Source organism: Lycium ferocissimum, chromosome 8 (genome assembly GCF_029784015.1).
Source record: "Lycium ferocissimum isolate CSIRO_LF1 chromosome 8, AGI_CSIRO_Lferr_CH_V1, whole genome shotgun sequence".
NCBI classification, from domain to species: domain Eukaryota; kingdom Viridiplantae; phylum Streptophyta; class Magnoliopsida; order Solanales; family Solanaceae; genus Lycium; species Lycium ferocissimum.
In genome coordinates this window covers 34,681,995-34,695,288 of record NC_081349.1, presented here as the reverse complement: position 1 = coordinate 34,695,288, position 13,294 = coordinate 34,681,995, and the positions used below count along the sequence as shown (strand labels likewise).

Sequence of the window (13,294 nt, the reverse complement as noted above, 5' to 3'; positions counted from 1 at the left end):
ACTGTTTTATATATGCCAATAGCACTATCTTTGCCAGCTTTAATATCTTCTTCTTTGACAACAAATTCACCAATTCCATGATAATTAGTTGTCATCTTGCAAATGCAGCCTTGATTGGACTCTTCAAATTTAACCTCATAAGAAATAGAGTCCAGCTTTTCTCCCAATGCATCCCCTTCAATCATTGTGTATTTGCACACCATGTTTTCTTTGTCTAGTTCATCTATTCTATGCTTCACAAACTCAAATGGACTACCTGCAAATTAAACCAAAACAAACACTACTGAAAAAGAGTCATTAGGGAGATTAAAGTATTATATAACCATTTGATTAGAGACTATGAGGGAGAGTAGGTAGAATTTCCCTTATAGCTTTATTTGAAAGGGCATTTGATACGACGAAAGTCATTTTTCAGAAAGAAAAAAAAAACTATGAGAAAGTCATTATTTCATAGAAAATAACTTCCGTCATCCAAAAGTTGGAGTTGCATATTTGATATCTATATGACCAATAATCTTTTCTCATAAAATATTGGGGTGAAAATCTCGAACCAAAGTTACTAGTGAAGTTATAGAAGAACTTAAATCATGTTAAAAATTTGATCCCTCTACGGCTCCACCCTTAACTATAAGTTTCAGATTCGAGTTGTGGGTATGGAAACAATCCTGATAGTGAGCGTGTTTGCACTTAAATGGGTCTTATACGACACGAATCCGGATTCATCGGAGTTGTAATGTAGGTACAGCACACAGATGAAACAAAAAAAAAATTGATATTCACTAACCTTTTGTGAAGTTCACTTGTTCAATACTTCCAGCTCCACCATCTCCTTGTAACAAACCAACACTCTCAACAAATTGAGGCAATAGTTTTGGTATAAGAGATTTTGAATCCACAATTAAAGCTTTGAACAAACGAATTGGTGCTATAGGGGATTGAAACTCTTGGTTAAAAGTTGTAACACCCATAATGATCTTGAATAGTCAAATGGTTTTAGAATTAAAAGTTTAATTATTGGCTAAAGAAGCTGATGATTTATATTGTATGATGGTTATTTGGTTAAACACGAATTGGCATATAGATAGCCTGGCATGGAAATTTTTGGTTAATATTCTAAACTCAACAAAATGTATGGGTGGCGTTTAATGACCTTGATTCAAATTTGAACACGAGGAATTAAGTTGCATTTTTTAAAATTTAGTCTTCTTTTGGAACCTAAAGTTTTGATCGAGTTGTACACAAGATTGTGGTATAGCCAACAATGAAATGAGTAAAAATCATTAAAGATCGGAGTTTAAATTTCAGAAAAAGGTAAAAAACGGTAGGTGATTTTTTCTCATCTGCTTAAGTCTTGACAGACAAAGTTACTCAATTCATCTGCTGGCGGGAGGTAACAAGTATCAAGTGAAATAGTCATACACGCAAACTTATCTGGACCAAAGGCGAAGCTAAAGGGATGGGAAAGAGTTACGTTCATTCCAACTCTGTTCGTTGGAAAATTACATTATATATGTAAGATTAAATATCTTCGATGTAGATATAGTAATGTGAACGCTAGTCTTTTTTTAACCAGAAAAGCAAAAGTCCAACTCATGCTAATAAGAAAGATTATGTAATTTTTGAATGTTGAATTTTGAAAATTCTTTGACCATATGTTGCTTTACAGTGCCATGGTCCAATACGGAAATGGACCGACTTATTAATATGACTTTTCTGAATTGTTATTAATAGTACAATGTTGAATGAAGAACCAGAAAATTTGAGACATAAGCCGAAAAACTTTTACTAGCCTCCTCTTTCAAAGACATTTACTTTTTTTTATTTAATTACCCAGTATAATTACATTTACAAACCGATATCTTTAAATTAATAATCCATATTCTTTGTGTCCTTAGCTAATATTCTCATTTGCTCCTTCACATAGACACTCCATTTTGTAAAGCCAAGGCTAGTTGGTACCCAAAATCAAGAGACAAAGTAGGTTCAACTGAATTCATTATTTTTGAACTATATATGTACATATATAAAAAATAAAAATAAAATATCTAAATCACACTCATTTCATGAAATGTTAGTTTATATATCTAACATCATATGTGTAATAACACAAACGTACTTTCATATAGATTCCTTCAGACAAAACAGTTAAACAATAACTGTTCTACGGTATCATGAATAGGAAATTTGCATACTATTGTCATGAAATGATATCTTCCTTTGTCTTAGTATATAGTCTTATATGATTTTTGGCCCTCGTGATCATATCTCACTGTTAGAGTACTTGGCTTATTCTCTCAGATATGTGTCCTCCAATTGACTGAAAATGCTATTGAATCTTTGACTAGAAAATGTAACTTTTCAAAGGTACAAGTAAATTAAATGCAATACAAAAAGTAGTACCAAGAAACAACTACCAAAAAGCATAATTAAGTACACATGAAATAAGTCTAAACTAACAAAGTTATTTACTAGAAAGAAAAAATTAGCAAAGGACAAATTCAAATTGATCGCTAATTCTAGTTAGCGATGAATTAGCGTGGATTAGTGACGGAATTATATGTCAAAATATTCTATTTAACTCAAACATTATACTTACACCAAGTGGTTTCTACCCAAATATAAAAAGATACTATAACATCATCAAATTTTTAATTCCTCACAGAGTCAAATCGAATAAGCAAATTTCTGCTTCGGGTTCATGACACCGAAGCAAAGTCACCGACTCTTCAATCCGTCCCAGTAGTAAATGAGTTTCCGGATGAGCTCCCAAGTCTTCCATCAGAACGGAAGATTGATTTAACTATTGATGTGCTACCGAACACTAAACCCATATCTATTCCTCCGTACATAATGGCCCTTGTGAGCGCGGCACAACGGGGAATTGAAAGATAGATTGACTTCGTGAGGAAGAATCCTTACGAATGTGCATTGATTATAAAAAGTTGAGGAATCGAAAGAAGCGTCTGTTGAGAATTATTGTGATGCCTCAAGAATCGAGAGTTAGAGAAAAAGACATTCCGGGTTTCGGACTAGATATAGTCATTACGTGTGTCGTTGATGCGACTAACGCCCGGCGGTGTTCGTAGTGATGTGTTTAGGTCATTGTGTTCATCGATGCCTCTCGGTCATAAGCAGAGCACGCGGATTCTTGGGAATTCTTTATATGGAAAGAATTATCCGACTCATGATCTTGAATTGAAGTCGTGAAAACTTGGCTAAGAGCTTATTCATGTGCTAAAGATGTGGAGACATTATTTGTGTTTTATGGGTGATTCTGCTGATATTTATATAGATCTGGAAAGGCTATGTCTCCCGGTACGTTTTCAAGCGAGAGGAGCTGAATCTATAGCGAGAAAGGCGATGGTTAGAGCTATTGAAAGACTATGATGTGAGTATTTTATATCATCCCGGAAAGGCAAATGTGGTGGCCGATGCTGCTTGCATCGCAAATCTGGTCGATGCATGCTATACGTCTATGTGTTCAGCCGGAGAAGAAGGAATTAGTATGTGAGCTTCATCAGCTAGCTAGCTTAGGAGTTCGCTTAAGGTACTCGGGCAATGTAGGAGTTGTTGTTTATAATCCAGCTATTTCATCCCTAGACATGGAAGTGAAAAGGCGCCAATATGAAGACCCCAAGTTGCGCAGAGATACACTTCCCCAGAAGGAGAAGTCACCATTTGAGATTTCTACAAATGGAGTTCTCAGGTATCGAAACAGGTTATGTCCCAGATGTTGCAGGATTACGCTGCCAAATTTTGGAAGAAGCCCATTACTCCCGTTATTTTGTTTATCCAGGAGCAACAAAGATGTACCATGATCTCAAATCAATGTATTGGTGGGATGGAATAAAGAAAGATATAGCCGAGTTTGTAGCTCAGTGTCCAAACTGTCAACAAGTGAAAGTTGAGCATCAAAAGCCAGGGGGATTGTTGCAAGCTATGGAAATTCCAACTTGAAAATGGGAAGTGATCAACATGGATTTTATTGTAGGCTTGCCTCGTTCCCAACATAATTATGACTCCATATGGGTCATTATTGACAGACTCACGAAGTCAGCTCATTTTCTACCAGTCAGAACTACATGCTCAGCAGAAGATTATGCGAAGCTGTATCGTAAAGAAATAGTGCGACTTCACGGTATCCCTGTGTCCATCATTACTGATAGAGGAACACAATTTACAGCTAAATTCTGGAAGTCCTTTCAGGAAGGTTTGGGTACTCAAGTGAAACTTAGCATAGGATTTCATCCACAGATGAATGGACAAGCAGAACGCACTATTCATACCTTGGAAGATATGTTGCGGGCATGTGTATTAGACTTCGGAGGTAGTTGGGATGATCATTTTCCACTTATTGAAAACAGTTATCACTTCAGTATCCAGATAGCTCCGTATGAAGCTCTATACGGAAGGAAATGTAGGTTGCCAATTGGGTGGTTTGAAGTAGGAGAGACACAACTAGTAGGCTCGGAATTGATTCAGCAAGCGGAGGAAAAGATCAAGCTTATCCGAGACCGATTGTTAACAGCTCAGAGTCATCAGAAATCTTATGCGAACAACCGTCGACGAAACTTGGAATTTCAAGTTAATGATTGGGTATTCCTGAAAGTGTCACCGATGAAAGGCGTAATGAGATTTGATAAGAAGGTAAAACTTATTCCCCGGTATGTTGGGCCTTACAAGATTGTGCACAAGGTGGGCCAAGTGGCTTATGAATTAGATCTACCTTCAGAATTCGAATCAGTCCGCCTAGTTTTTCATGTGTCGATGCTCCGTAAGTGTGTTGGAGATCCTTCCAAAACTGTGCATGTAGATGATGTTCAATTACCAAAAACTTGTCTTATGAAGAAGTACCCATTGCCATACTAGATAGGCAAGTGCAGAAGCTCCGAACCAAAGACGTAGCCTCAGTTAAGGTCCTGTGGAGAAATAATAATAGAGAAGAGATGACTTGGGAATCAGAAGAGGATGTGAAGTCCAGGTATCCGCATTTATTTCCACCCCTAGAAGAGGTTCAAGATGAGACTCCATTGTCCTCTGGTATGTAATGTTTTACTTTAATGCTTTTGGATCGCGTGTGGCCATGTTTTCTTGCTATTGTTATTGTGATCCTGTGAGGCGATGTTATTTTGGGTTGCTGTGATAGGATGGTAGTGCCATATTACAGGGGAAACTCTAGCGATTTGTAGAATTCCTGAGAACTTAACATTCGAGGACGAATGTTCCTAAGGGGGGAAGAGTGTTACACCTCGAAAATTAGGGTTGTGAATAGAATAACGCAAGTTTAAGGTGAACATGAAGTCCTTATGACATTAAGGAGAGTATTAAGTAGCTTTAAAGTGTATACGACAAGATTTTAAAGTTATATGAATCGGTGAAACTAAGTTCGTCGAAGGAAGTAAAGTATAAGTTGTGTTTGGGAAGATATAGCAATTGTCGAGTTAATGATTATTTAGTAATGTCTTGAGGAGAAGCTATAGGACTTCTTAGATGGTTAATGAAGTATTAAACAAGTGCTAAGAAGGTTCTGTGAGGATTTGAGGTCTAACGAATCGACGAGAATAGGCTCGGGAAAAAATGAGTTATACGACCACTTATACAGTCCATATAAGGGTCCGTATAACAGTCACAGAATGGGTCAGTCCCTGGGGGAATTATACGGTCAATTATACGGACCGTATAAATTATACGGACCATATAAGTGTCCATATAAATCTTTCGGGTCAGATTTTCATAATTATATATATGTGACCCAAGTTCTTATTTTTCATTTCCCATCTTCTTCACAACTCTTGAGAACTCTAGAATGTTCCTTACACCATATCAACACAAATCCAAGAGAAATCAAAGATTAAATACCAAGAATCAAGAGATCAAGTGCAAAGAGGCCCACTAGGGCTTGTAGAAGTCAAGAGTTCCCTTTGGTATTGAAGTTGGGGTTTCTCTCAAGTGAAGTATACTCATCCAAAGTTCATCCTTATATGATCAAAGGTGAGTTTTACATCTATTTCATGTTATTAAAAGTATTTTAGTGGTTGAATAACTTGGATGAGAGAAGAAAGTAGAATATGAAGCTCAAATATGGAAATAATGATATTTTGAGTAGTAAGTTAACTTGAGTCATGATTCTTAGTATGCTATGACTATAATCTTGTTATGAATGATACTAAGGATGTTGAGGAAGTATTATATGTAAACGAGTATGGTGTTGTGCTGTAATTATGGTTATGGATGAATTTGAAAGAGAGTTTTGAAAATTGAACAATGCTTAACATGAAGAAGTCTCTTGATTATGACATTATGGGTGTTGTTAGTGATGTTGGGAGTTGTTTATTGTATGGAGAAAGTCGTTGAAACAAAGGAAATGCTGCCCAATTTTCGTTAGCCTTTTAGTCGCTTTGGTTCAGACTTAAGCATGTTTTCAATTATCTAATTTTAGTACGAATTCTCTTGAATGTACAGCCGTGAGCTTGGAAGGAGAACGTTTAGTCATTAAGAAGACGTAAAGGTATGTAAGGCTAGTCCCCTTTCTTTCAAAAGGCATGACTCTTATATTACCATCTCCTATACATATATGTTCTCATGACCTTCTTACGTTCCAAAAGTTGAAAGTCTAAGATTATTAAGAGCTTCTTATGAGATAGAGATAAGATGCGTTTTATGATAATGATGATGATGGTGACGATTCTATTCCTAAAGATTCCAAAGCTCATGAATTGATGCTATTATCAGGTTGATGATCTTATTTCATTATTTCCTTGATGTTATTCATTGTTGGCAGTCTCACCTCATGATACCAGTTCCTTCAAGGTGAGACATCGCGATGATGTTTGTTCCATAATATAATCGGAGGTTACCGATCTTACGTCACTCCGATAAAGTCGTAGCTTTTATTTGGGCTCTCATGCATGCTATTTATAGTATATAATGTATATGTATACATGATTATTGATATATGGGATATGGGAAAAAGGGCGAGGCGTTATATACGCATAACCACCTGATCAGTTGGCAGATTATGATATCGTCCCGGACGCGGGATATATGGATAAATGGATCGGGTCGTTCGTTCCGCTGCAATATATAGATATATGATGAATATATGATATTATGGATCGAGCTGCATGTTCCGTAGCAATATATTATGGATCGGGCTGCATGCTCCGCAAAGATTATTGATGATATATGTATATATGTACAAAAGATGTTAAAAAAAGTTAACATGCATGACTCCGCCTTAAGAGACAATCAGTTATAGGTTATCTCTTTATCATATGTTCTCCTATTTCTTTATTATGTTGTTATACATGCCTTACATACTCGGTGCATTGTTCGTACTAATGTCCTTTCTTTTATGGACGCTGCGTTCATGCCGCAGGTAGACAGGGAGACGGTCCGGATACCTAGGAGCGATATCAACGGATACACAGGAGCACTCCACTACTCCGGAGCTGCAGCTTATTGGTATATTCTTTTGTGTTCATATTTGGGCATGGCAGGGTCCTGTCCCGTCCTCGTGATTTCAGTACTCCAGTTAGAGGCTCGTAGATACATATGTGTGGATAGTAGATGTTCTGTGATCTCTTTAGTGTATATTTTGTATATCATTTTGTAGCCTCGTGGGCTTATGTACATATATGTTTTGAGGAGTAAATGAAGATTGTTTCATAATAAGATTTGTTTTGGAAATTGTATTTATTCAGGATGAGACATATAATAAAAGGAAAGGTGGTGCTCGGTAGGCTAGCTCCGGGTACCCATCATGACCCTCTAGTTGGATCGTAACAGTATTGTGGGCTGAATTTATCCCAACATAAACATTTAACTAATTACATCAATTGAATGCAATTTGTTATATCATGATTGGTCTGCTACATATCTTTAACAACAAATAAATGTCTCTTATTATACCATGGGTGAAGTGATTAAAAACTTATTAAAGAAGAAAACAAAACCATAGGCTTCAATCTTCATTTTAACACAAGGCAAATTTAAGCATAAAGATTTGGATTTTGAATGAGGTGTGCTTCAACTTTTTTATATATGCCAGTAGCACTTTCTTTGCCAGCTTTAATATCTTCTTCTTTGACAACAAATTCACCAATTCCATGATAATTAGTTGTCATCTTGCAAATGCAGCCTTCATTGGACTCTTCAAATTTAATCTCATAAGAAATAGAATCAAGCTTTTCTCCCAATGTATCCCCTTCAATCATTGTGTATTTGCACACCATGTTTTCTTTGTCTAGTTCATCTATTCTATGTTTCACAAACTCAAATGGACTACCTGCAAATTAAACCAAAACAAACACTATTAAAAAAAAAGTCATCAGGGAAATTAAAGTATTATATAACCATTTGATTAGACCATTTGATTAGAGATTATGAGGGAGATTAGGTAGAATTTCTCTTAAGCTTTATTTGAAAGGGCGTTTGATATGACGGAAGTCATTTTTTAGGGAAAAAAAATCTATGAGAAAGTCATTATTTCATAGAAAATAACTTTCGTCATCCAAAAGTTGGAGTTACATATTTGATATCTATATGACCAAAAATCTTTTTTCAGAAAATATTGGGGTGAAAATCTCAAACCAAAGTTACCAGTGAAGTTATAGAAGAAATTAAATTATGTTAAAACTTTGATCCCTCTACGGCTCCATCCTTTACTACAAGTTTCAAATTCGAGTTTTGGGTATGGAAACAACCCTGATAGTGAGTGTGTTTACCCTTAAATGGGTCTTATATGACACAAATCCGGATTCATCAGAGTTCTAATGTGGATACCAGACACCGATGGAAAAACCCAAAAAAAAAAAAAAAAAATTGATATTCACTAACCTTTTGTGAAGTTCACTTGTTCAATACTTCCAGCTCCACCATCTCCTTGTAACAAATCAACACTCTCAACAAATTGAGGCAATAGTTTTGGTATAAGAGATTTTGAATCCACAATTAAAGCTTTGAACAAACGAATTGGTGCTATAGGGGATTGAAACTCTTGGGTAAAAGTTGTAACACCCATAATGATCTTGAATAGTCAAATGGTTTTAGGATTAAAAGTTTAATTATTGGCTAAAGAAGCTGATGATTTATATTGTATGATGGTTAATTGGTTAAACACGAATTGGCATATATATAGAGCCTGGCATGGAAATTTTTGGTTAATATTCTAAACTCAACAAAACATATGGGCGGCATTTGATGACTAGATTCAAATTTGAACACGAGGAATTAAGTTGCATTTTTTAAAATTTAGTCTTCTTTTGGAACCTAAAGTTTTGATCGAGTTGTACACAAGATTGTGGTATAGCCATCAATGAGGTGAAAAATCATTAAAGATCGGAGTTTAAATTTCAGAGAAAGGCAAAAAACGGTAGGTGGTTTTTGCATCTCTGCTTAAATTCAAATCTTGTGATGAGATTTAAAAGCTTTCAACGTATTTGTAAATTTAGATAACAAGACGTTTAAATAATGTACTGGCATAAACTTATTCGAACCAAAGACGAAGCTAAAGGAATGGGAAAGAATTCATTCGAACTCTATTCGTTGGAAAATTACATTATATATGTAAGATTAAATATCTTTGATGTAGATATAGTAATGTGAACGCGAGTTTTTTTTAACCAGAAAAGCAAAAGTCCAACTCATGCTAATAAGAAAGATTATGCAATTTTTTAATGTTGAATTTTGAAAATTCTTGACCATACGTTGCTTTACAGTGCCATGGTCCAGTAAGGAAATGGACCGACTTATTAATATGACTTTTATGAATCGTTATTAATAGTAAAATGTTGAAAGAAGAAACAGAAAATTTGAGACATAAGCCAAAAAACTTTTACTAGCCTCCTCTTTCAAAGACATTTACTTTTTTTATTTAATCACCCAGTATAATGACATTTACAAATCGATAACTTTAAATTAATAATCCATATTCTCTGTGTCCTTAGCTAATATTCTCATATGCTCCTTCACAGACACTTCCCATTTTCTAAATCCAGCGCTAATTGGTTCCCAAAATTAAGAGACAATCGGGTGCAGTAGGTTCAACTGAATTCATTGTTTTCAGTAACTTGAACAATGTACATATATATAAAAAATTAATATATCTACGTATAATAAAATCACACTCATTTCATGAAATGTTAGTTTATATATCTAACATCATATATGTAATAGCACAAATGTAGTTTCATATAGATTCCTTCTAACAAAACAGTTAAACAATAACAGTTCTACAGTATCATGAATAGGAAATCTACATACTATGTCATGAAATGATATCTTACTTTGTCTTAGTATATAGTCTTATATGATTTTTGGCCCTCGTGATCATATCTCACAGTTAGAGTACTTGGCTTATTCTCTCAGATATATGTCCTCCAATTGACTGAAAATGCTATTGAATCTTTGACTAGAAAATGTAACTTTTCAAAGGTACAAGTAAATTAAATGCAATACAAAAAGTAGTACCAAGAAACAACTACCAAAAAGCATAATTAAGTACACATGAAATAAGTCTAAACTAACAAAGTTATTTACTACAAAGAAAAAATTAGCAAAGGACAAATTCAAAGTCATCGCTAATTCTAGTTAGCGACGAATTAGCGTGGATTAGTGATGGAATTATACGTCAAAATATTCTATTTAACTCAAACATTATACTTACACCAAGTGGTTTCTACCCAAATATAAAAAGATACTATAACATAATCAAATTTTTAATTCCTCACATAAGCAAATCGAATAGGCATATTTTGAACGGCATGAAAAAAACGAGTTGGGTGTGAACTAGGAGTATAACAAGCATCAAAATTTTCTCTTTAAAAAACGACTACAACAAGTTCGTGACTCCAATAAAAAACACAGTAGATCTCTGTTAATCTATCTGCCTGAGACATAAGGAGTTCAATTATATCTAGATATAAAATTGTTTAGTATAATAAGTTTCCCTTTTTGGTTTTCTTGTTTCTACTTAATGAAGCTCATTGCCGTGGGTCATTCGCACAAATGCCCCTATTTTGGGGTGGTCTATAATTTTTGCTCTTCAGTACTTTTAATTTGGTGAGACTTAAGTTTAGATTTCGCTGGCCAAAGTTTATATTTAGCTTTGGCAGATGTATCATAACATCTCACAAGTTATGCCTCACAAGGCAAATCTTTCAACACTCAACATAATCTGAAAAATGGCATAATTTTAAATTTCGCTCTACACAGTTTATGTTCAACTTCAAAGATATGTATCATAACATCCACATAATTATGTGGACAAGACAAAACTTTCAACACTCGACATAATCTGAAAAATACTACAAAACTTATGCCGCATAACTTAATTCCTATAGAATTTATGCCGAGCATGGCAAAAGTTCAGTTTATGAAGATAAAAGTGTTACAGAAATTATATCTTGCGAAGCAGGCCTGGATATGTTCACTAAATAAGCAGCGGGGGGGGGGGGGGGACCATATTTGAGGTACAAAAAAAAAAAAAAAAAAAAAAAAAAAACAAAGACCAGTGCGTTTGAAGGACAATCTGCGTAAAATGCACTCCGTTGGTGAGAGGTCCAACTAATCATTTGGGCCTCATTCATCGGACCCACAGCCCACGTTTTTTTCAAGCTGACAGACCAATCAAAGCCTATTATTTGTGGGCCTTAGTAAAGCCCATTTGGGTCGCACACATGTCACACCAAGTACATTCAATTTCACCTCTCTGTATCGATGTCAATTTTAGGCCAGTTTAAATCTTAAAATAGAAAGGAAAAATTACTTGCCATAGCTTCTTTTTAACCATATTTAATGAATATAACTACCATTTGTTTTTATTATTAATAATAACTTAAAACTTTTCAATATTACCAATTATAGCTACCATGGTAAAAAAAAAAAAAAGGTAAAACATACACAAATACACCTAAAATCACGTTGCCCAATCCCTGTTCCCCCTTTTAACGGTACAATTACATACTCACACATTAATTAGGATTCTCTCTCTTTAATTACTCAAAATTTTAGCCGTTTTTTTCCATTACTTTCAACCTTCAATCACGTTTCATCCATGATTCAACCACGATTTTGTGCCCTAAATTCTCGGGTGGTTGTGTATTTGTGTAAGTATTTTTATATATTGTGTATTTTTCGTTTTTTAATGTTACTGTTCTTATAATTTTAACTTAAATCAAAGTTTAATTTTCAGGTGTTAATCACTAAATCATTCTTCTAATGGCTGATCAAACCACACCTAATAGGAGAGTAACTAGAGGTATAACACATAGTGTTCAAAATTTAGATTTTTCGACTTTTGATTTGGGTATTTCTCAACAAAAATCAATGTTGATTCAGCTTCTGTTGAGAAAGAATATGCTGAGACTAGATCAAAGAAAATACATGATCCTAAGAGAAAAGCGAGTCTTCAACTATGTATTTCTGAGACTGAAAAAAGCTTCTGTTACAACATCAGAGAGGAGAAATACATCTGGAGTTGATTATGCTAAAAAGGGGAAGAATGTTGTTGTTGATGAAGATTTACCAGCAGCAAAATTATCAGTGAAGAATCAAGTATTTTTTCAATTTTTATTTTATTTTTTGATTATGTATTTGAACGCATACGTAATTTTTTATGAATGTATGTTTTGATTATTCTTTTTTTGATTTTCATGTTGAGCGGATTTATCATATTTTCAGTTTATATTTATGTTGTAAACACATACGTTAATCTATATGAATGTATGTGTTGATTTTTTTTAGTTGTGAGACTCGTATGTTTTTGCGAGATAGATGTTGTATTTTTCAGTTTTTATTGTGTATTTGTTGACATCCAGTATTTTCTTAGATTTTTTTCATTATATGTATGTCTATTTTTCTAGAAATAAAACTTAGGTCTAAATATATATGTTTTGTTGTTTATGTATTTTGGGTTGTTTTTTAACTTGCTTCTTATGGGAACATTTTTTCTAAAGTATGTATGTTTATTTTGTGTTGTAGTTTTTAAATTTTAAGAACCAGTAATTTATTTATTTTTGTGTTTTTTTTAATATTCAGTCATATGTATTTTTTAGTATACGATGTGTATTTGTTCTCATATTATTAATTATTTTTTCAGGGATCTAAATTCATGTTGAAACGTCCTCCAATGGCTGGGAGTATACCAGATAATATTGATGCACATATGCTGCGTATGAGATATGGCACTCTTTTGTCGAGATACGCCGAAGTCAAGTTGGCCAACAATGCTGAGAGTGATAGTGAGGTTTTCCACCAAGACCAATTAGGACTGAGATAGATTACAACACTGTTG

General features: G+C 34.4%; 2 protein-coding genes across 2 annotated transcripts in view; both read right to left on the bottom strand.

Annotated features, from left to right (window-relative positions):
* The window catches only part of LOC132066280 (major strawberry allergen Fra a 1-3-like), a 3,558-nt gene extending 2,356 nt beyond the window's left edge, over positions 1 to 1,202 (bottom strand). The window contains exons 1-2 of the mRNA XM_059459624.1: positions 785 to 1,202; positions 3 to 256 (exon numbers count right to left, since the gene is read on the bottom strand). Of these exons, the coding sequence (XP_059315607.1) occupies positions 3 to 256; positions 785 to 968 (438 nt within the window). The 5' untranslated portion in view covers positions 969 to 1,202. The remainder of the gene's footprint in view (positions 1 to 2; positions 257 to 784) is intronic.
* A 6,591-nt stretch (positions 1,203 to 7,793) lies between these two features.
* On the bottom strand, positions 7,794 to 9,101 carry LOC132066863 (pathogenesis-related protein STH-2-like). Its single transcript, XM_059460061.1, has 2 exons — positions 8,839 to 9,101; positions 7,794 to 8,287 (listed from the first exon to the last, which is right to left on the bottom strand). Exons 1-2 carry the CDS (start codon positions 9,020 to 9,022, stop codon positions 7,992 to 7,994), a joined length of 480 nt encoding a protein of 159 aa, XP_059316044.1. The 5' UTR covers positions 9,023 to 9,101; the 3' UTR covers positions 7,794 to 7,991.
* Positions 9,102 to 13,294: the final 4,193 nt, after the last annotated feature.